The 20,936-nt window shown below is 66.5% G+C and overlaps 1 protein-coding gene across 1 annotated transcript; it reads left to right on the top strand.

Annotated features, from left to right (window-relative positions):
• The first annotated feature begins 2,678 nt into the window (after positions 1 to 2,678).
• LCN12 (lipocalin 12) lies at positions 2,679 to 10,890 on the top strand. Its single transcript, XM_046022995.1, is given in 9 exon segments — positions 2,679 to 3,994; positions 4,365 to 4,498; positions 6,044 to 6,123; positions 6,223 to 6,327; positions 6,454 to 6,486; positions 6,489 to 6,957; positions 7,097 to 7,147; positions 8,859 to 8,883; positions 10,822 to 10,890. Coding segments are annotated over 9 exon segments (1,083 nt in total). The 5' UTR covers positions 2,679 to 3,877.
• The last annotated feature ends 10,046 nt before the right edge of the window (positions 10,891 to 20,936 follow it).

The following is a 20,936-nucleotide window of genomic DNA, read 5'->3' as shown; positions in this document are numbered from 1 at the left end:
GCGAGGGAGTAGGGGTGAGCACCAGGCCATCCCAGGGGAACCACAGGGACCAGGAGGACCGGGGGGGGGGGGGTGTCCACGGGGGAGACCCAGCAGCAGCCTCGGACAGGTTCCATCTCCAGTGGGTGGCCACGGACCATGCCCGACCCCACAGACTGCACAGTGCCCACCCTCTGTCCCTTGCAGCAGGCCTCCCAGAAAGGCAGATCTATAGGGCTGAGAACACGGGAAGGCGGTGAGCCATGGCCCCCAGGGCTCTGAGGCAAACTGTAGCCTCCCCGTGGGCCCCACGTCCCAGAGAGCCACTGATCACCCCCGCTGGAGTCACCGCGCACCTGTACCGGGTGGGGCTGTGGCTCAGGGCTGGCAGGATGTCCCACAGAGGCCCCTGTGTGCCTGGCCCCACGGCCCCAAACAGAAAATGAGGGCCTCTGCCATGGGGTGTGGGAGGGTTCTGACATACCCCCCACTCAGGGATTCTGGGGAAGGATGCTTCGGGAAGGGCTGCCGGTCCAAACGGCGGCACCAGAGACCCTCCCAAGTGACCACAGGGCTGAGGCCCCTCAGCAGCCCAGTGTCCCTCTGTCTCCCCAGGCCTGTCCTTCTGGGTCTTGGCAGAGGTGGGAGGGGCGGTGGGGTTTACTGTCCCGGTGCATTTTATTTCCACAGAAATGTTCAATGGGCTCTAATTGTCACAAACTAGGTGAAATAACTGTAGTTCTAAGTGAACTGTTTTTACGTAAAAACGTTATGATTTATGTTTTGCCTTTTAATTGTAATAGGTGATTTTCAGTAGCTCAGAAGAAGAAAAATACTTTATTTTCTGGAGAGAGGGAGGGAGGGCGCTTGAGATGGAGCAGGGTGGGGGGACAGAGGGGCAGAGACAGGATCTTAAGGAGGCTCCACGCGCAGCAGGGATCCCGCCGCCCGCGCACTCCCACAGCCCGAGATCACGACCTCGGCCCAAATCGAGGCGCCCCAAGAAAAATACTTTCTAAAAAGGGATACAAACTTGCCTTTAATTGGCAAGGGTGGTTGGGGGCCTCCAGGAAAGGCGGCTCCTGCCGGGAGCACTGTCCTGGGAGCCCGCCGGCCTCGGCAGGACGCGAGGGTGCTGCGCCCCAGGCCCCCGCGCCCAGGTCCCACAGGCAGGCGCGCCGTGGGCTGTCCCCGAACTGCCGCCCCTTCTCGCCGGATGCCCGCGCTCTGCGCACACAGCAGCCCCCGTGGACAGGTGGGCCAGGACCCCTGCCTGTGGGGGCCAGGGCTGGACAGAGCCCGCCGCCCAGGGGACCCACCGCCTCCCTCCGGCTCTCCGCACGACCGCCGCACGGGCTCGTTCCGCAGGGCCTGCTCCTGGCCAGCCCTGCGCGCGCCCCCAGCTGAGGGCCTCAGCGGCCGCGGCGCACCCTCGGGGATGCCCTGAACCCAGCGCCCCTGCCCTCCCCGGCGCAGGCCGGGCCCCGTCCACCCCCTCGGCCTCGGCCCGGGGCGCTCGGGAGGGCGGGGCCAGCGCGCCCAGAGCACCGCGCCCGAGCTTGGGGCAAGCGAACTGGGGAGCAGCCGTGCGGGGGGCGGCGGGGCTCCGGCTGCGGCTGTGCGGAAGGGGCGGCCCCGGGCGCGGCGAGCACGCGGGAAGGTCCCGCAGAAGCCCGGGGGGGGGGGGGGCGCCAGGCAGCGGGTGGGGAAAGGGCTTCGGCGACCACGCGGGAACGCGGGCCGTAGCCTTTGCACACGGCGCCGCGCGCCGCCAGCGTCACGTGTCCGCCCTCGACCAATGGCATTGATTGTGGGAGGAGCCGCCAGCGTCACGTGTCCGCCCTCGACCAATGGCATTGACTGTGGGAGGAGCGCGGTTCGGCAAGTCCACCGCCCGCCTGCAACCCGCCCGGCGGACGGTAGGGGGCGCCAGAGTCACCCAGCGCCGCGGGAGGCGCCCGGAGCCGTGGCCCCCGCTAGCCCCGGAGGCGTGCGCGGGGTGGGGGGGCCCTCCCGGGAGCGAGGCCCCGGGTTCCTCTCCGGCGCGGGACACCCGCCTGCCCTCCGCCGCGGCCGGGAGGGGGGGGGAGGGGTGCCCCGCCCCCAGGGTCCCCAGAGCGCAGGCGCAGGGCGGCACGGCCTGCACGTGTGGAGCGGGTCTCGGGCCGCAGGGCGGGGCCGCGGGATGGGAGGTGCGGGCGGGAGGTGGGGCGCCAAGGTCAAAGCGTCCGCGGTCGGAGCCGCCACCCCAGCTTCTGCTGGGCCCGGAGGTCTCCTGTGGGCGGTTCCGGGGACATCGGTTCGCATTTCTCCTCCTCTGGGCCAGAGCCGTTCGCAGCCCCCCGGCGGGCTCGGGTCTCGGGGAGATGCTGGTGGCCCCGGCCCTCCCGACCCCTGCGCGTCCCCTGGCCTGGGGCCTGCGGCTGACCCGGAGAGGCCTTGATGGTGTCCCTGGCAATGGAAAGCGCTCCCGGAGGAGGAAGGACCAGGCGGTCCACGCCCTTCCACGCAGTGTGCGGGCTGGGACAGAGCCAGGCCCTGAAGCTCCTTGTCCTTGGGGGGCCAGTGCTTTCTAGTGTCCTGGTTGGGTCCCCTCCCCTCCTCAGGACAGAGTGCTGGAAGCCAAGGGTGGGGGAGGGAAGGAGGTGGCCCAGGATATGGAGACCTGGGGGGGAGGGGAGGGAGACAAGGGGCAGCCCACTGTGTGTGTTGGGGGGGCAAGATGGCCCAGGTTGGGGCAGGAGGTGGCCCAGAATAGGGGGGAAACTGGGTGGGGGGCGGGAGGTGGCCCAAGACATGAGGACCCAGGTGGGGAAGGAGGTAGCCTAGGACAGGGGTAACCTGTTGGGTAGGAGATGGCCCAAGATGGGGAGACCTGGCTGATGGCAGAGGTGGCCCAGGACAGGGGGGACCCGGGTGGGGGCAGGAGGTGGCCTGGGACATGAGGCCCCGGGTGGGGCAGGAGGTGGCCTGGGACGGGGGGCTCCCAGGTCAGGTTCACATCGAGTCTCCTAGAGTCCCGCACCCACACATTTGCCTACCTCTGTGACTGTTTTCTTCGGGCCCTTTCTCTGGGCGTGGCCGAGCTGGTGACATGCCCAGAGCCCAGGCCCTCCTGCCCCTAGGCCGAATGTGTGGGAGCCCCACCCCCACTAGACTGGGCTGCCGCCCCTGCCCTCCCTCTGGCACAGGGGCCCCTGCAGTCACCCCTCAGTCATCCTGATGTGGGGCACTGGCTGCCTGCCCCCACCCTGTTGTCTGGTGTCACTCGGCCCGGCCGCGACCCCTGCCCCTTGGGACGGTAGGGCCCCTTGGTCTGTTGTTGCCCCCCGCTTGGTTTCGGGGCGTGGGGCGCAGGGCGGGATGGCAGGCCTGGGCTCAGCACTCAGTGTTCCACAAGAACGCTGTGCCCCTGACCTTCGGGACTAAGGAAAGTTCATGCTCCTTGTGTGGGATGGAACATTCTGCTCTGCACCTGGTGGCAGGAAGGCTACTGAGGTGGGGCCCGGACAGGGAGGCACCGCAGGCGTGGGGCCCTGGGAAGGGGTTCCAAAGAGGGTTGGAGCTGGGGATCTCCAGACTCAGAAAGCGAGGTGCAGAGACATCCCTGGGGGCCGGTGGACCCAGCAAGCACCTCCTGCCCCTCCATTTTCTGCCCGTCTCCCTTCCTGGGCTGGGAGCCAGATGCCCCCCGTCTTTGGCGGGCAAGATCTCAAGAGGGCCCCGCCCGTGCCCAGTCTGCCGCCAAGCTCTCTGCGGCCACCCCTTCTGCCAGTTCTGAGAAGGCACGCGAAAGGGGCGTGCCCCTGGGGAGGGGCACCTGCGGACGGGCCCATAAAGAGGGGAGGGTCTGAGTCGGCAGCCACAGGGCCACTTGCTTCCCCCCGTCCCTCCTGGGATGGGGCCTTGTTGTGCCCTGTGGGCAGTGCTCGCCCTGCTGAAGGGCCTGAAGGGCCAGACCTCAAACACCCAGCCAGGCATTCCCTCCGTGTTACGGAACTTCCAGGAAGACCAGGTCTGGGGGCTTGAAGGGAGGGTGAGAAAGTCAGCTAGGGTCCAAGTGCAGGGAGCAAGGGCGGCCATGGTGGCCGGGGAAGGCACCGTCCGGGGAGCCCAGCCTGGTCTCCGATGCCCCACAGAGATTCCTGACGTTCAACAGAAAAAGTCCCTGGACAGCCGGACAGGCCTTCCTGGGCCAGCTGTTCCCTCCTGTAACCCCGGCCAGTCCCTGTGCGGTGGGAACCTCTCCATCAACTAAGGCAAATGCCAGGCGCTGGGCGAGTCCACCCCAGCCCTTGCGGCGTCATCAGTGCTCAGGTGGGGAGCCACCGCCTGGTGAGGGCCCCTGGGCTATCCTGGGCTCTGCCTACCTCAGGTTCCCACAGTTCCAGGGAGAATGGTTTGTGGTCGGCCTTGCGGGCAGCACCCACAGGAAGATGGACAGGTTCATGCTGAACCCATTCACTGCAGTGTTCGAGCAAAATAACAGCCGCCTTGAAGTGTCATATGCCATGACCCGGTGAGTGGAGATCCCTGGCCTGTACCCCTGGAACCTACTGGCTTCATGGCTCGAGGCCAGCATGGGCCCCAGTGCCCTGGTTCAGCACAGGCTGCCAATGACCTAAGCCAGCTCTGGGGCACACACAAAAGAGAGGTGAGTTTACTGGATCACAGACTCAGAAGAGACTTGAGGGCTTACGGAGTTCAGGTACAGCTGGATCCAGGAGTTCAAACAGTGTGATCAGGGTCCCTTCAGCCCCTCCCTCTCTCTCTCTCAGCTCTGTCTGTCCCAGACCTCTGTTTGGGAAAGTTCTCACCTCGCAGGGATAAAACATTAGCCTGGGCTGATGTCCTTCTCAGGGATCCCAATTCCAGAAAAGAGAGAGCATCCTGGTCAGCCTGGCAATGGCCTCTGACCAGGTTTTTTGGAGGCACGTGATCCTTCCGAACCTGTCGCTGCATCCAGGGTGACCGGTGCTCTGGCTGGTCTGCCCGAAAGAAGTGCCCCCCCCCCGGTTGGGAAGAATCGGGAGTCTTGCTGGGTGGCCCCGGGAACGAGGTGAGTGTGGTGCCCCCCCCCCCGGGGGACGCCGGCGCCATGAGGGCTTCTTTACCCTCAGCATGTCTTCTGCAGGCCTGGCAGGCGTCCCTGCCCACCTGCCTGGCTACAGGTGAGAGAGGGCCTGGGAGCGTCTCTGGCTAGGGCTCTTTGGGTCTGAGTAATAGGGAACAGGGACCGTAAGCCAGGCGGGTCTGTCGTGCGGACCAAGGTAGGTCCTAGAGCTGAGAGCCTCCTCTGAGGGTCTCCCTTGGCCGCCGTCCCGGCCTACCAGCTGCACGGGCTCAGCCACCCAGAACCCCCGTTGGTAGCACCTCAGATTCCTGGGGGCCCCTGACTGGCCTAGCTCCTGTCGGAGGTCGGTTAGAGGGGAGGAGTGGGGGACAGAGAGCCCAGCGCAAATGCAGTTGGACCGAGAAGGCTTTGGGGCGGCCTCCCCTCTCCCCCACCTGCAGGCCGGGCTGCACTTGGTTGCTTCTCAGAACAGGTGTGTTCCCCTGGAGGGGCCCCTGCATGGCGGGAGTCCCCCTGGGGCCCGAGCTGGGGGGGCCTACCCGGCCGGCCCAGCTTCTCCCCATCTGGCCTGGCTCCGTGAAGTCAGGGGTGCCAGCCACGATGCCCACCTGGCCCACTCAGGACTCCTGGAGGGAACCCTGCAACCAGGAACCCCTTCCTGTCCCCATCACACACACACATGCGTCAGGGGTCCCAACCAGGCTGAGAAGGAGCGGCCGGCGGGTGGGCCGGGCAGAGGCTCCAAGGGGATGTGTGAGGGCGAGGGAGAGCCCACACCTCGCCCTCCAGGAGGGACGGCCTCCCTGGGGAGGGCAGCAAAGCTTCCCGTGTGGGGCCACGCCATGGCTTCCGACAGACGTCTCCTCCAAGTGAGCGACTGAGATCTGGCGGGACCCGCTCCGGCCCCCCCACCTGCCGAGGGAGAGAAGGAAACCAGAGGTCTGGCCAGGTTCCAGAACCTTCCTCTTGTGTTCTCCCCTGCTCCCGCAGGGGCCACCGCTGTGTCTCCTGGTCGTACGTGCTGATTCCGGCGGCAAAGCCCTGGGGATTCTCGGTGGACAGCAGGGAGGGTGAGAGGGTGACCGTGGGAGGCAGGGGGGTGGCCTGGGGAGGGCGCCCAGGCAGGGAAAGGGCCTCATGCTGCGGCGTCACGTCCCGTGTCCCGGCAGAGCCCGAGGAGGTGCAGGTGTACGACACGGACTACAGTGTGTTCGCTCTGATGCTGTTCAGAAGACAGTCCAGCGGCCAGAGCATCATCAGGATCAACCTGCTCTGTGAGACCCCGCCCAGCGGCCGAGGTCCAGCTGGTGGGGGGGGCAGGGGGAGGAGGGCTGCGGGCGGGCGGGGGGCGGAGTGCAGGGGTCCGGCAGCGCAACAGCCCTGCTCTCCCCCGGCCCCAGGCAGGAAGTGGATGGTCCAGACCGTGGTGCTGGACAAATTTGCCTGGTGCAAGCGCTGGGCCTGTCGGACGACAACGTCGTCTTCCCAGACCTGACAGGTAACGGGCCCTCGGGCGGCCGCAGGGGTCTGCACCCGGCACGGGCCCGCCCATGGCCCTCGAGAGCCCTGTGGGAGCCCATGGGGGAGTGTGGCCTGCGTGCAGGGTCGACCTGCGAGGTCCTGGCCACCCCAGAGGGCTCAGCCGGAGCCCAAAGGGGATTTCTCACAACTCCTTGGTCCCCCTCTCCCAGGCCGCCGCCTGCCCCCACCTGGGGTCCCGCATCCCGGGCCGCCTCCTCTCCTTCCAGGAGCATTTTCCACGTGTGTGACCAGGCACACAGGCAGACATACAGGGCGGGCGCGGGCCCACGCAGGGACACAGCGTTCACGAGCACGAGCCTGGGAGGGCCCCACCGCACCTCTGCAGCGAGCCTGGGGGCTGGGGGCAGGGTGGCCCCCGAAGGGTGTGTCCCTCCGTCCCTGGCCAGCCTCCCGCCCCAGCGCCTTCTCCCCTCCCTGGAGCCACTCTCATGCCCCTGATGTCCTCCCGGCTCTGTCCCGTCTCTGCTCCCCCTGCATCTGAGCCTCTGTCTCCCCCATCAGACTGGTCACCCCAGCCGGGGACCTGCTGAAGGTGGACGCGGCTCCTCCCCGGCAAGGCCTCTCCCCTGCTCGCAGCGAGGAATAAATGCTCTGTGTCGGGGTCCAGCCATGTGAGCCACCGTGACCTTCAGGAGGGGAGGGGAGTGCGAGTAGGAAGGGCCCTCGGAGCACACTCATGCCAGTCGGCAGCCTCCAGTCTCCTTGGGAGTGCGTCTTCGCCGGTCACTGTGGGTCCCCGCGGGTCCCCTCCATCCTGCCCACGTGGCCCCCAGCGACACGAGTTCACAGACCCCCCCACCTCCCCAGTCCCCAGAGCCCTGGAGCTGCCATGAGGGGTGCAGCGGGGACCCCGGAAGAGCAGCCTAGACACAGGTGCCCCCGCCTGGAGGGCGGGGGAGGGGTGGGGCAGGGAGTTTTGGCTTCCTGTTGGGGGGGCCGGCCGGACCCCCACTGGGTGCAGGGCTCCTTCAGGTGCAGAGAGCCCCACCCCAGGACCCCAGCCATCTGTGCACACCTGAGAGGCAGCTGCCCTGTCCCAGACGGGACCGGCCTCCACCCGCCCCCACCCCCCCATCCCAGCCCCATGGAGCCCCAAGCAGGGGGCAGCAGGGCCTGGGGGAAGCTGATCCCACCAGAAATCAAAGAACATGGGGACCTCTCACTCTGTGCCATCTGGCGTTTCTGTGGCCTGAGTGCCCTCCCTCCCCACCCCAGTCCGGCTCTGTTCCTCCCTCAGGGCAGGGTCAGCAGAAGGGGATAAAAGCAGGTGGGCTGGCCCTGGCCCCGGGCCAGTCTTTGTCCCTCTGGCGGCCACCTGGCCTATCGGCTTCAGCCCTGGGTGGCAGGAGGGGCCCTTCCCCGAAGACTCCCCATGGTCTGGGTCACGCCTTCCTCCAGCCTTTTCCACTGAGGCCACACACAGCCCTGTACTGTGCCAATGACATCCATGGGCCGCCTAGGGCTTCCCCTGGTCCTGGGAGCACAGCGCTGCCTCCCAGAGGAGCGTTCCAGGCCCCAGATGGGGGCACGCTGCAGCCACCCAGGGCCCCAGAGATCTGGGATGGGGGGAAGCCAGCTGCCCCAGCGTCCCGACGGAGAGGCCGCCTTCAGCCCTTCTCCAGCCAGAGTCCTTCCCGCTGGTGTCCGCCCAACCCACGGCGCGCCCTCCCTGGGCCCAGCTGGCAGCAGAGAGCTGGCCAGGCGTGGCCGGGGCAGGCAGGGCCGGGAGCTCGGGCCTGAGAGGAGGGGCCGGGGCTGGGCAGAGGGGAATGGGCAGGGCCACAGCCAGGGAAACGGACCCCTGCACGCGACCCTGGTCTTCACTTCCTGCAGAAGGACAGAGGGCGCCTTGTGTGCTAGTCCAAAGGGCAGGTCAGGATTTTGAGCGACTCAGGACCCCTGGGCTCTTCTCTCAGCCCTGCCTGGGGGCCTGGGTCCCTGGGGTGTCCCCTTTCCTCAGTGACACACAGGACTTAGGACCCTGGAGGATGCCCGCGACCATCCCCAGCCCTTGTCCCAGCCCGGTCATTGGAGGGCAGGTGTCCCTCCCCCCACTCCTGAAGGGCTGTGGTGTGGGTCCCAGCAGGGTCAGTGCCATGGGACAGGCAGGGCAGGCGTAGGGGAGGGCCACGGATTGTGTCCCCGCCCCCCGAGGTGGGGCCAGGTGGACATCCTTGAGCCTAGCCTGAGCCATGGGTGTGGTGTCTGAGGCGACTCTGGGTCCGGGACCCCGTGGGCCCACGTCACTCTGCTTGTGTCCCAGCTGCTGTGGTCTCGAGGGCGGCAAGGTGGGCAGGACAGGACTGTGTCTGGACGGACTGAGAAACCGGCCCACTGCCAGGGAGCCCTCCCCAGCCTCTGGGGCTCCCTTCCAGGGAGAGTGGCCACCCAGGAGGGACAGCCGCCGGCAAGGCCAAGCGACCCTTTGGGGCCCCATGTCTGCACCTGAGCCTGCTGGGGGCTTGACAGTCATGGTGGGGACCAGTCAGGGCAGCAGGAACAGAAGGGACATTTGGACAGCTCTGGGAGAGGGCAGGTGTGGACTCCGGCCACCGTGGGACCAGCCTGGGCGCGGAGAGGCCGGGCACCCGCGGGGTAGCCAGATGGCAAGCTGGGTCCCCTCGTCTGAAGACAGGTGCTCTCGCCCCTCCTGTTGGACTCATTTCTTTATGACATCATTTTCTCTCTCTATTAGCTTGTAAATCTCACTTTGTTGGGTTTTTTAAAGCCTCTTTAAGTATCCACTTCTGAGGCATCAGACGCGTTCACACCTGCGCAGCGTCCGCCCTGGCCGTCCCCAGAGCTCGTCCGTCTTCCCCGGGCTGGACTCTGTCCCCGTAAACCCTGCGCCCGGCGCCCCCGCCGCGCGTCTGTGTCCGACTCCTCCGGCCTCCTGGGTGTCTCCACTCACGACACACAAGCGGGCCGTCCGTGCCGGGCTGACCGCACTCGGCACCGCGTCCTCCAGCTCCGCCCGCGTAGCCGCGGGTGCCGGGATCCCCTCCTTTTTAAGGGGGAGTCACGGTCCGGGGTGTGGCCAGGCTGCATCCCGCTCACCCGTGGGCCTGCCGGTGGCCGCTCGGGCCGCTCCCGTCCCTCGGCTCTTGTGAACACGAGAGTTCAGATCCCCCTTCAAGACCTTTGTTTAGAGAGGACAGAGGCGGAGGCAGAGACGGAGGGAGAGCGTTAAGCTGACCCCACACTCCGCGCAGAGCCCGACGCGGGGCTCCGTCCCACGACCCTGAGGTCCTGTCCTGAGCCGAAACGCAGAGTCCGACACTTAACCGCCGGAGCCCCCCAGGTGCCCCGCTGCCCTCCGAGATTGTGTTCTATTTCTGTCCCGTGTTTTAATTCTGTGTTTTCGCCCGCGAGACGTGTTGAGGGTGACGCAGACCACGGTCCCCGGAGCCTGTGGCGCCCGCGCGTGGCCCCACCCCGCCGTCCCTCCTGCTCGGTCCTGCCCCGTGTCTGCGCTTCACGGCACATGTGCTCCTGACTCACTGCTTCGGTTTTGTCTGAAAAGTCCTTATTTAGACCTTATTTCTAAAATACGGACTGAGGGGGCTCCTTCGGTGCAGCGTCTGCCTTCAGCTCAGGTGCGGCCTCGGGGTCCCGGGATCGAGCCCCCGTTCGGACTCCCTGCTCGGCGGGGGGGTCTGCCTCTCCCGCGGCCTCCCCCGCCCAGCTTGTGCTCTCGCTCTCTTTCTCCCTCAAGTAAATAAATAATCTCCACAAAAACAAAAATAAAAATCTGGGCTCAGATCTGAAGTCACGGGGACGGACACGACTTTGCCGGCTGCTCTGACGCGTCGGGACCGCGCGGACACCTGTGTAAACACAGCTCGGCCGGACGCAGAACATTCCAGCATCCCAGAGAGCTCCTGGGCCACCACGTGCAACCGGCCCTCTCCAGCCTCTGCCCCGACAGCCGCAGGTCGAATTCCGTCTCCAAGGAGGAGTTTGGCCCGATTTGGGATCGCGCAGCGCGCGGTCTCTCACGTCCCCTGCAGGCCTGGGGCCACCTGCCCCAGGTCACTCCCAGGTCAGGCGACGGCCGAGGGCACTTCTCCTTCTTGTTTTATCAGCAGGCCCAGCGTGAAGCCCAGCCCAGGCCTTGGACTCACGACCCTGAGATCAAGACCTGAGCTGAGATCAGAGTCAGGACTCAAGTGACTGAGCCCCTGCAGCGCCCCGGTTCAGGTCCCGACGCCCCTCCCCGCTTGCAGGTTCTGCGGGAGGAGAAAGCCGCGCCGCAGAGAGAGGCCAGGACGGGCACAGGGGGCCCCGTGGGCTGAGGGCCTGACTCGGCTTCTGCGCGGGGCACCGTCTCGGGGTGGTGGGGTCGAGCCCCGCATTGGGGTTCCGGGCTCAGCGGGGCGTCAGCCTCGCCCACGGCTCCTGCCTCCCGGCTCGGCTCTCCCTCTCTCCTCTCAGACGAACAAATATGAATCCTTTTTTTTAAAAAAAGTGCCGTATAAGGAAAACCCTAAAGGAAGTGCTTCAGGGGCAAATCAAGGGCCCAGACGGAGGCCCGAGTCCCAGCGGGCTGGACGCGTGGCCGGCCGAGAGCAGGCGGGGCACCTGAGGCTCGGCCTTGGCCGCGGAGAACCACCACCACAGCCTGTAGGGGACTGAATGTATCGACTCTGAATCACGACGAAGACGGCGTCGTTGGCGAGGACCGGGAGGCATCCGCGCGACTTTGTCAACTTGAAGCTGTAATATCGGCCACAGCCTACGCACACGCGCGCGCGCACACGCACACACACGTCCCCCACAATGCCCTACGTTATACAAGTGAAATAATGAATTGATGAAAAACCAAAAGAGTGTCAAGAAGGTGAGAACAGGGGTCCCTGGGGGCTCTGGGTGAAGCGTCTGCCTTCGGCTCAGGTCATGATCCTGGAGTCCCGGGATCGAGCCCCGCGTCAGGAGTCCGCTTCTCCCTCTGACCCTGCCCCGCTCATGCTCTCTCTGTCCTTCTCATTCTCTCAAATAAATAAATAAAATCTAAAAAATAAAAAGGCTAAGAACAGGAAAAGTAAAAAGCACAAACTAAGATGCTACACGGAAACCCCAACACATGAAGTAAAATTAACTGAACGCATGTCTTACAAAGAACCTATCAGACGCTATTTCAGGAGAAAAACGTCTACGACATGCGGGTACAGAAACACTGGGTTAGGGGCCCCTGGGGGCTCAGTCGTTGGGCGTCTGCCTCTGGCTCAGGTCATCATCCAGGGTCCTGGGATTGAGCCCCGTGTCGGGCTCCCTGCTCGGCGGGAAGCCTGCTTCTCCCTCGCCCGCTCTCCCTGCTCGTGTTCCCTCTCTCACTCTCTCTCTCTGTCAAACAAATAAAATCTTAAAAAAAAAAAAAAAAGAAATCCTGCTCATTTCATAATAAAGTAGGTTGACTCCATCAAGAACATACGAGAATTCTAAATTCGTGTGCGACCATAATACAGCGCGGAGGGGCGCCTGGGTGGCTCAGAGGGTTAAAGCCTCTGCCTTCGGCTCAGGTCATGATCCTGCAGTCTCGGAATCGAGTCCCGCATGGGGCTCCCTGCTCGGCGGGGAGCCTGCTTGCCCACCCATCCCCCTGCCTGGCTCTCTGCCTACTTGTGATCTCTCTCTCTGTCAGATAATAAATAAAATCTTTTTAAAAATAAATAAATAAATAATACGGCCGCAGAGTAACCACAGCAGAAACGGAAGCACGAGGACGGAGACAGCGTGGCCGTCGATGCCGGAGAGGTCCACACGCCTCCCTCAGTAAACAGCAGTCTGCTCCTGGGCCTGCAGTGCGGGCGGGCACGGGGGCAAAGTTCGGGGGGCAACACGGAGCAGAGAGCTTGGGAGCCGGGCAGCAGGAAGAGGACATTTTCAGGTCCCTCAGGGATGGGGCCCGTGTGGAGGGAAGACCAGGCTGGGCTCGTCCCAGAACACTGGCCCAGGACGGGGCGGCCGTGGGTCCTCGGAGAGTTGCTGGCTGGACCATGCAGCCGGCCCCTGTGCTGGGCCCTGTGCCTGCCCGGGCAAGTCCCTTTATCCTGCCCAGGAGCCCTGGGATCATCTGGGCCTGCTGTGCCTGGAGCAGCACCCGGGGCTCCCAGAGCGACCCGTCTGTTTCCTGGAGGAGGAAGGGAGGCAGCAGGTGGACGGGTCCGGGTACAGTGTAGGGGTCCGCGTGCACAGCCTGGGGGACCGCACCTGTGGGTGGGTGCTGGAGCCCTTCCCACCCGCTCCTGCCTGCACCCGTGTCTAGGCCCTGCATTCTTGTGCCCGCCCCGGGCCCTGCGCCCCCCACACTGTGAGTGACTTGGGCCTGGTTGCTGATTCCCCGCGTGTCCCGTCACGGGCGCCCGCGAGGGCACATAGTGAAGCAGGTGGAACCGCACAGGCGATCGCGAGTGTTGCCTGGGGCCACCCGCCTGGGCGCTGCAGGGTGGTGGGGAAGCAGGCCGTTGGGAGAAATCCCTTTGCTCATCCCGCGGTGTGGGGCAGGACGGGGACCTCCTTTCTGGGTGTCCACGCTTCTGTGTGTCTGGGACACCTCTGTTGGGAAGAGAAGCTTGTGTGGGGTGCTCTGTGAGGGGCAAGTCCCAGGAACAGGGGCTGGATGAGGCCTCCGGGACCAAGCCGCCCCCTCCACGGGGCCCTCTGGCAGGCAGTGGGGCCAGAGGGGTTAGAGCCCGGCACGGAGGGCAGGTTCGGTGCTGGCAGGCCACACTCCCCCGCCCGCCCCCACGGGCGCTGACCAGGAGCGTGAGGAGTCTCACCAGCCTTCCCCGCCCAGCACCCAGAGCACCCCGGCGTGATCACACCCCTTCCTTCCTCGCTACTGGGCTCAGCGGAGAAGGCTTTTGAAGCCAGGGTGCCGCGGCCAGAGCTCTGTCTGCACCGTCCCGGGGCTGGGTGCCAGCGTGTCCAGCATCACCACGCCCCACGGTCTCCCGGAAGACCCCGGGGCCTTCTCCAGGCGGCCATCGGGAGACCACTTCTGATGCCCCCCGCAGACTGCAAACAGGGGTGGGGCTTGGGGGAGGGCGGCTGTGGGTTCTGCCGCCATGGGACCATCCTGGGGACAGACAGGCCTGGGCACCGTGACCCGAGGAACATAAGGGGGGTCTGACCGCGCACCCCCCACCGTGAGCTAACTAAGGTTCCTAGGCTACTGGGGGGCACTGAAACCCCATCTCTACCGCATGCAGGCACGCAACCGTACACGGGCACACACGGGCACGCACATGCGCACAGAGTTGCACGGGCACACATGGGCACACACATGCGTACACGGGCACACACGCACATTCCATCCCTCTGTTCTGAAACATCTCTTCTGTGTCTCCTCTGAACGCTCTCCCCGGGGGACGTACAGCCTGTATCAAGCAGGAATGCGCCGGCAGGAAGCTGTTTTGTTTTGAAGGAAGTTGTTTTATTTCTTGGGTTTGTGTGGATTAACTGGGAGTTTGGGTTTTTTCCACTCTCTCCGCTGCCGGCCCTCTGAGCCCCTGGGCAGCAGCTGTCCCTGGAGCATCTGTGCACGTCAGCAGGGTCCCCTGTCTCTGTCCCCACTGGGGAGGGCTGTAAGCTGCTCCTGGGGCCGCTGGCCGGGGAACTGGGGGGAGGCCCGGGGCTGCCCCTGGGAGCGGACCGCACTCCTGGGGTTCAGGGTGGGGGTGCCCCGCCCTCTCATCTCCCACAAATACGGCTTCACCCGCATCTCTGGGGCCTGCTTTGGGCCTCACCTCCCAGAATGCCGTCAGGGACTGAGGGGCAGCTCGTGAACGGGGCCCTCGAGCATGGCGTCCACCACTCCCTGGTCCCCACTGGCCGAGCGGGGCCAGCCCCGGGCCAACTCGGCGGGGCTGCTCCAGGTGCAGGGGCTGCCCTGCTGTGGGGCCGCGAGCGCCCAAGAGGCCCCCGCCTGGAGCCATCTGGGGATGGCCAAGTCCGTGCGCTCTCAGGGCTGCAGGGAGGGGCGGAGAGGGGCCAGGACAGAGAATGGGCGCGGGCACAGGAGGGGAGGGTGCCGCCCTCTCCCTCACCCCCGGGTGCTGGTTTGCAGGGCTCAGATCCCTGACCCCACGGACCTCTTTACTTCCGGGGGTGGGGTGCGCGCACAGTGAGGCGGGGGCACGGCACCCCCACACCTAGGTAGAGGCTGGGGACCGAGCCTGGGAGGAGGGAAGGAGGGACCCTGTCTAGGCAGAGATGGTGTCCCTCCGCCGGGGCTGGGAGAGATGCCAGCCCTGCTGTGCTCACACGGGGACCATGACCTTGAAGCCGTGGTCTGCGTTCACCTCCTAAGTGCTGGAAGGACATGGTGACCTTCCCGTTTGCCTTCCCATGGGTGCTGGGGATGGCCAGAGCCCACCCTGCCCTGGGAAGCCTGGGCCTGGGAGCCCCCTCCCCAGCACACTGACGGCCCAGCGAGAGCTGGAGGCTGGGGAGGTTGCCCTGGGCCCGACACTGACAGGCGACCTTGGCCGCGGCTGGCCTCTTTCCTTGGCGTCCACCCTGGGCTGCAGAAACAGTGGGTGACCGTTCAAGGGCTTGGCATAAGCCCGGGTCTGGGCCTGCAGAGCCTCACCCGCAAGGCACCCATCCCCCGGCCTGCAGGGGCAGGTGAGGCTGCCCCACACGTGCTCCCCAGGGTGTCCACACGCCTCTTCCCAGATCCTTCCAGCCAGAAACCCCAACAGCCAGTGGCCTGACAAAGCACAGCACTGCCTGAGGCCTAGGGCACCTGGGAGCAGAGCCCGCGGGCCCAATCGCAGCCACGCGCACCCCGCCCCGCTGGGGTCCCCGGCCCAGTCTGGGCAGTGCCGCCCCTATTCCACTTGCCTCCCAGCCTCACCCCTCCCAACCCATCCCAACCGCTCTTCTGGCTCTGGGCTCATCTAGGGCTGAACCTCCCTGCCCCATGGCCAGGCGAAGTCCCAGGCACGGCTGTCCGGCTGCTCCCGCGCAGGAAAGGACCGCGTCCATCTGGTCGTGGGCACAGCATGCACCCTCCTGGCCCAGAAGCCAGACTCCAGGCCGGCCCACCCGTGACCTCCCTTGGCCTCTAACCCCAGTGGCCAGCCTCCCCTGGGCCCCACCATGGTTCCAGTCGCCCCCTCCCTGTCCTCATTCTTTGACCATCTGTGACTTCAGCTCTCCTGGCTCCAGGCCCGGGGGGCACAGCCCCCGCTGCCTCCTTGCCATCTCGCACCCCCTCCTGTGCCCGCTGTCATCCCTTCCCACGTGCCCTCCAGGACAGCCAGTCCTAGCCACAGGCCCACCCCCGCCCCCGGGGTGGGAGCCCAGCTGGCCGCCGGACGGGGCGGGGGTATGCAGACGCGACATCCCCAGCAGGACTGGCCAGAGGCCGGGGCACCCCCTTGGGAGGGCAGGCGCGTGGAAGGGGAGGCAGGGTCATCCCGGCGAGGGCCGGGTCCCGCTCGCCCGCTGGACACTGCGGCCCGAGTAACTTCCAGGCCCGAGACCGCGGCTGTCAGACTGGGCTGCTGCTTTCCCTCCAGTGAGACGTTCCCGCTGCCCATCAGGGCCTTGCTGTGCCCTGTCCCCCGAGGCGCTTCTGTCCCCACACTCCTCCCCCAACAGAAAGGAACACTTGGTGCCAGGAGGAGCCAGCTCGACCGCCCGATGACCCGCGGGGCGGTGAGGGTGGCAGGCCCGGCCGCGGCCGGCTCCCAGAGCACAGGAGCGAGCGCAGGTGGGAGCGGGGCGTCCTCTCCTTTCACTGAACCCTGAGGCCCCTCACCCGGAGGGCCGGCCGCGGTCCTGGGCTCTCAGGACTGACTGCCACCGTGGATGGCATCCAGCCGAGGCCAGCAGGAGCCCGGGGAGCAGGGTCATGCAGGCCCCTGGAGGGCCTCCCCGGGTGCCATGATGGGGGCCCGTGCCCGGGTGCCCACTGCCCGGCCCCACAGGGCCCAGAGCCCCCCAGCCCTTCCAGGTGACCACCCTGTTGCTGGGCCTGCTCGAAACTGTGGTCCCCTCCCCTTGGAGTCACCTTGGGCCCCCAGGGAAAGGCAGGAGCCCCCACCTCAGGGGCAGGCTTAAGCCAAGGACCAAGGACTCGGGCCCCGGGCTCCAGCAGCAGCCTTGCATTCCTCTGCTGGGACCAGGAACTCCTGTGGACGCCTGGACCAGCCTGACGTGGCCCCGTCCTGGAGCCAAGAAATCTAGAATCACGAGACTCCACGAGGACCCTGAATGAGCAAGGCTCTGCCCGAAACTGTCCTTTGGGCTTCCGGGTCTTTGGGAAGAGGGACGCCCAGGTGAGCTGATGGGGACCCAGGAGGGCCGATCTGTTAACCTGCCCAAAGCCTCTGCCCCAGCCCTCAAACAGGGGACGGGCAGGCTCTGGCAACCAACACCACTGCCTCGCTGGACCCTTCTGGAAGCCATCTGCCCTGGTCACCCTGGTGCTGAGTGTCACAGCTATGGGGGGCGGGGTGTGCGGGAGTACGGTGGCGGCCGGACCCCTTTCCGGGGCAGCCCCCAGCCCTGGCTTCCTGCGGGCCAGGAATGGCCTCAGCCTACCCTGACCATCTTATGGCGGGGTCTGCGGGGTCTGGAAACGAGGCACAGCCTCCCCCAGGGCCCCCACGGGAGAGCCTCCCTTCCACGTAAGGTCGCGGCGGGAGCTCCCGCATGAGGTCGACTCTGGATTTCTGCCCAGACCCTGCAGGCCGCTCTTCCCTGCACGGCTCCTGTCTCCGTCCCCTCTCTGTCCCTGTCCTCTCTCTTCGGACACCTGGCAACCCGGCAGCTCTCCCAGCGTGGCCATGGCGGCTGGGCCGGCCTGGGGGCCAGGGTGGGGAGGGACAGAGAGCATTCCTGGCCGGGGAGGAGCTCTGAGCTCTGAGCTGGACCTGGCACCCCCCCCCCTTCCTCTTTGGGTCCCAGTGCCCGACCCGGACGCACTAACCACGCTACCCCCCAGCTCTCTGCTTCAGGCAGGTGCTGGCTCCTGGCCACCTGCCCTAGGCGGCCTTCGATCCCAGTAAGGCCCAGAAATGCCACTGATCATGTCTGGGGGGCGCTCCGGAGAAGGGGATAAGGCCTGCGGGGGTTTTCTCCAGCAGCTTCTCCTTGAGCCAGGCACTTCCTCTTCCCAACTTAAACCCTCTGAGGACCCGCCAGCCAGGCTCCTCCACACTTCCCAAAGCAAGAGCATCTTGGGGGGTTGAGCCCGGGGCAGCGTGGCAGCGTGGGTCCAGCTGTCCAGGGGAGCCACCCCTGCCCAGCAGCTCAGGGCCCCCTCAAGACCCCTTCTCACAGACCGGGGGGAGCTGACTGCCAAGCAGACGGTGCGTGGGGTCCATAGCTCCCTGTGAGTCCCTTGTTGGAGGCCAGAGGACACTGTGAGCCACAGGTCAGTGAGAAGTCATCAGGGCACCTGGACAGCCTCAGCCCTGGAAAGCCATCTGTAGGGAACGCTGCCGTCCCGCCTCCCCCCCGACCCCCGAAGAACGAGGCCAAGCTTAGGCCCTGGCCGCCGGCTTGTATCTAACCGGACAGAGGAATGGCCTTGAGGACCTCTCGAAGATGAGCCCAACTCCTGACATCCCCGTGGCCCAAAGCCGCTGCCGTCAGAGCGCCCTCCTGCCCAGCTGTCCTCAGGCGGGTGGGTGCCCGTCCTCAGCCCCGAGCCTGGGCTGCAGGGTCCCGGGGGCGCTCAGCGCGGTCTCTGTGTCCTGAGCGAGCTGGGTGCCGCGGTGGGCCTGGCAGGGGCGGCCTGACCTAAGGCCCCGGGCACGGGGCCCCTGAGACCATCCCCTGTGCCACGGGCTCACAGGTCAGGAACGCGCACTGTCAGCCAACCCCCCCCAACCCCCGTCCCTCTGGGACCCGCCCAGCCACATGTGGTCTGCAGGAGGGGCCTCCCCAGCACCAGCGTCCAGCACGGATGAACGCCATCCCCCATCCCCACGTCAGCTGAGCAGGGCCCCCCCGGGCGGCAGAGACTGCCCAGCTCAGAGCTGCTGACCACAGAGGGCTCAGTGAGTGGGGGCAGGGGGAACGCAGAGTGCGGGGGGGTGGGGGTCCTGGGACTGCGGAGGAGGCGGGGAGGGACGGCTCGGGCGGCTCCTGGGTGCCCCCTCCCAGATCGCCATCACACCGGGACCCTGCAACCCAGGAGTCACGGCGCCCACCGCCTCCTCTACCTGCCGGCCCAACAGACCCTGTGGCACCTGTTTCCTGAGCCCCGAAACTGTCCCTCAGGCCCTCGGGCTGGGCCCGGCCCCGGCCTCCACCATCGCCCCCTCTGCTCAGGGTCCCCTTGAGGAAAGAACCGGTGAGGGCCCGGAGGGGCACCTGCTGGAGGGCCTGAGAAGGTCCGGAGCAGAGGGGAGGGAGGAACCTGAGACTCTCTGCACAGATGGGGAAGCTGAGGCTCCGGAAGGCGACCACAGCCAGGATGCCCCTGTCCCTGCCCAACCAGGTCACCCTGGTCAGAGGGAGCTGCTCCTTTAGCCGTCTGCTGGGTGGCCTGGAGGGTGTCCTGGAGGAGACTGGTCCCTCCTAGAGTCCTGACCGCACTCTCAGAGACCACAGACAAGAGCGGCCACCACGCCCTGCCCCGGGGCCTCCAGGAGAGGGGGTGTGAGCTCAGGCCCCGTACTCCATCGCATTTACGGAAGGCCACTTGGGCCGTAGGGGGACTGAGCAACCGAGTCCCAGACTCAGGCCTCTGGCCCACGCCCCCCACCGCAGTAGTCCCCGCCCCGCTGCTCAGGGCCACCTGGGGAAGAAGGGACACGGCGGGGGCGGGGGGGGGGGGGCGCGCAACTGGCCTGCTGCTGCCCACCGGGGAAATGGTGGAGGAGGCGCGGTCCCTGACGCTGGGTCTGAGGACGGGACACCAGGAGCCACTCTGTCCTCAGGAGGACCCCGTCCCACCAGCATCTGGGGGAACCTGGGGGGTCTGGTCACAAGGGCCCTTCCTGGCAGGTTAGCCCGTTCTTCCCAGATGAGAGCTGCTCAGGCCCATATCTCCGGGATCCTGCTGTCCTGGGTCGCCTCTTCCCCCCGACTCTGGGTCCCACCGCCCTAGGTCAACTTACTGCCTCACCCCAGGCTTACGGTCTCCCCTGCAGAGGTGTCCTTGTCTCAGGGCAGCCTGGGCGGCTAAGGGACCTGCAGCCCGGCCACACAGAGAGCCACAGGCCTCCCTAAGGCCAAAGGCCTGCCAGCCCAGTGCCCACCTGGGGGAGCAGCCTTGTCCCCCAGGCCTTCCTCCGCATTCCTCTTCCCGCCCCTGTCCCATCCTGGGACACTGCCCAGGGAGGGGCACTGCCCAGGGGCACTGCAGAGTCTTGGGGTCAGCACCCCAAATTCTGCCTGTTCTGACGGACTGTTGTCCCACAGCCCAGTCCGTGGACGGTACCCGAGGAGCCGGGGTGGAGGTGGGAGTCTCAGGCCAGCCTCTGCCCCCTCCCCTGCACTGCCGCCCCCTCCCTGCACCGCCGCCCCCTCCCCTGCACCGCCGCCCCCTCCCCTGCACCGCCGCCCCCTCCCTGCACCGCCGCCCCCTCCCCTGCACCGCCGCCCCCCTCTTACTCCCATTTCCCTCTCAGGTGTCTCCTGTCTCTCCACCCCACCCCCAACTTTGACCTCTGCCTGGGAAGCCAAGAGCCCCCTGCCAGCTCAGGAACCCACCCGGCTGCCCCCCGAGGCCGCCCAGCTGAGGGGGCCCCAGAGGGCTCCAGTGTGCTCCCCTACCCCCCGCCCCGGGGAGGGCGCCTCTCGTCCCTGGCCTGCATGTCAGGGCTGCAGCGCAAAGGTGCGGGGAGGGGGAATAAGAGGCCCCAGACCCAGCCTCCTCCTGCCGGTAGCTGACCCTCAACCCTTCCACAGAACTGCCACGCTTGTTTTTCCAGGGTTCCTGAGTCCTCCCAAAGGGGGACTAGGCCAGTCCCACCAGGACAGGCTCAGCGCCTCCCCGTCTCCCCTGGCAATGGCCCCAGGGCAAGGGGCTCGCCAGGGCCAGGAAGCCGGTGCAGATGTCCCCAACCTGCCAGGACCCCTGGGCCTGGTACCCGCCCTCCTGCCCTCACGAGGTGGGTGGCCGTGCTCATTCGTGTGGCCATGCTCATGCCGGTCCCATTCAGGGAGCTGCCCTGACCCCACGCCTCCCCCTTGATCATTTCTGAACAGCCTTCGGGCCGGTCCAAAGCCAGAGGCCAGGGCTGCCAAGAATCCAGCTTCTGGGCAGAAGCCCGGGGACGGGGGTCTGCACCCCCCGAATGGCCTGTGTCTACAGATGGCCAGCCCCTGTCCCCCCGCTGACCACAGCTACCAGCCCTCTGTGTCTGCGCCCCAC

Source organism: Meles meles, chromosome 11 (assembly GCF_922984935.1).
Source record: "Meles meles chromosome 11, mMelMel3.1 paternal haplotype, whole genome shotgun sequence".
Classification (NCBI taxonomy): Eukaryota; Metazoa; Chordata; class Mammalia; order Carnivora; family Mustelidae; genus Meles; species Meles meles.
The sequence above is the reverse complement of the archived record's forward strand: the minus strand, read 5'-3'. Positions and strand labels throughout refer to the sequence as shown.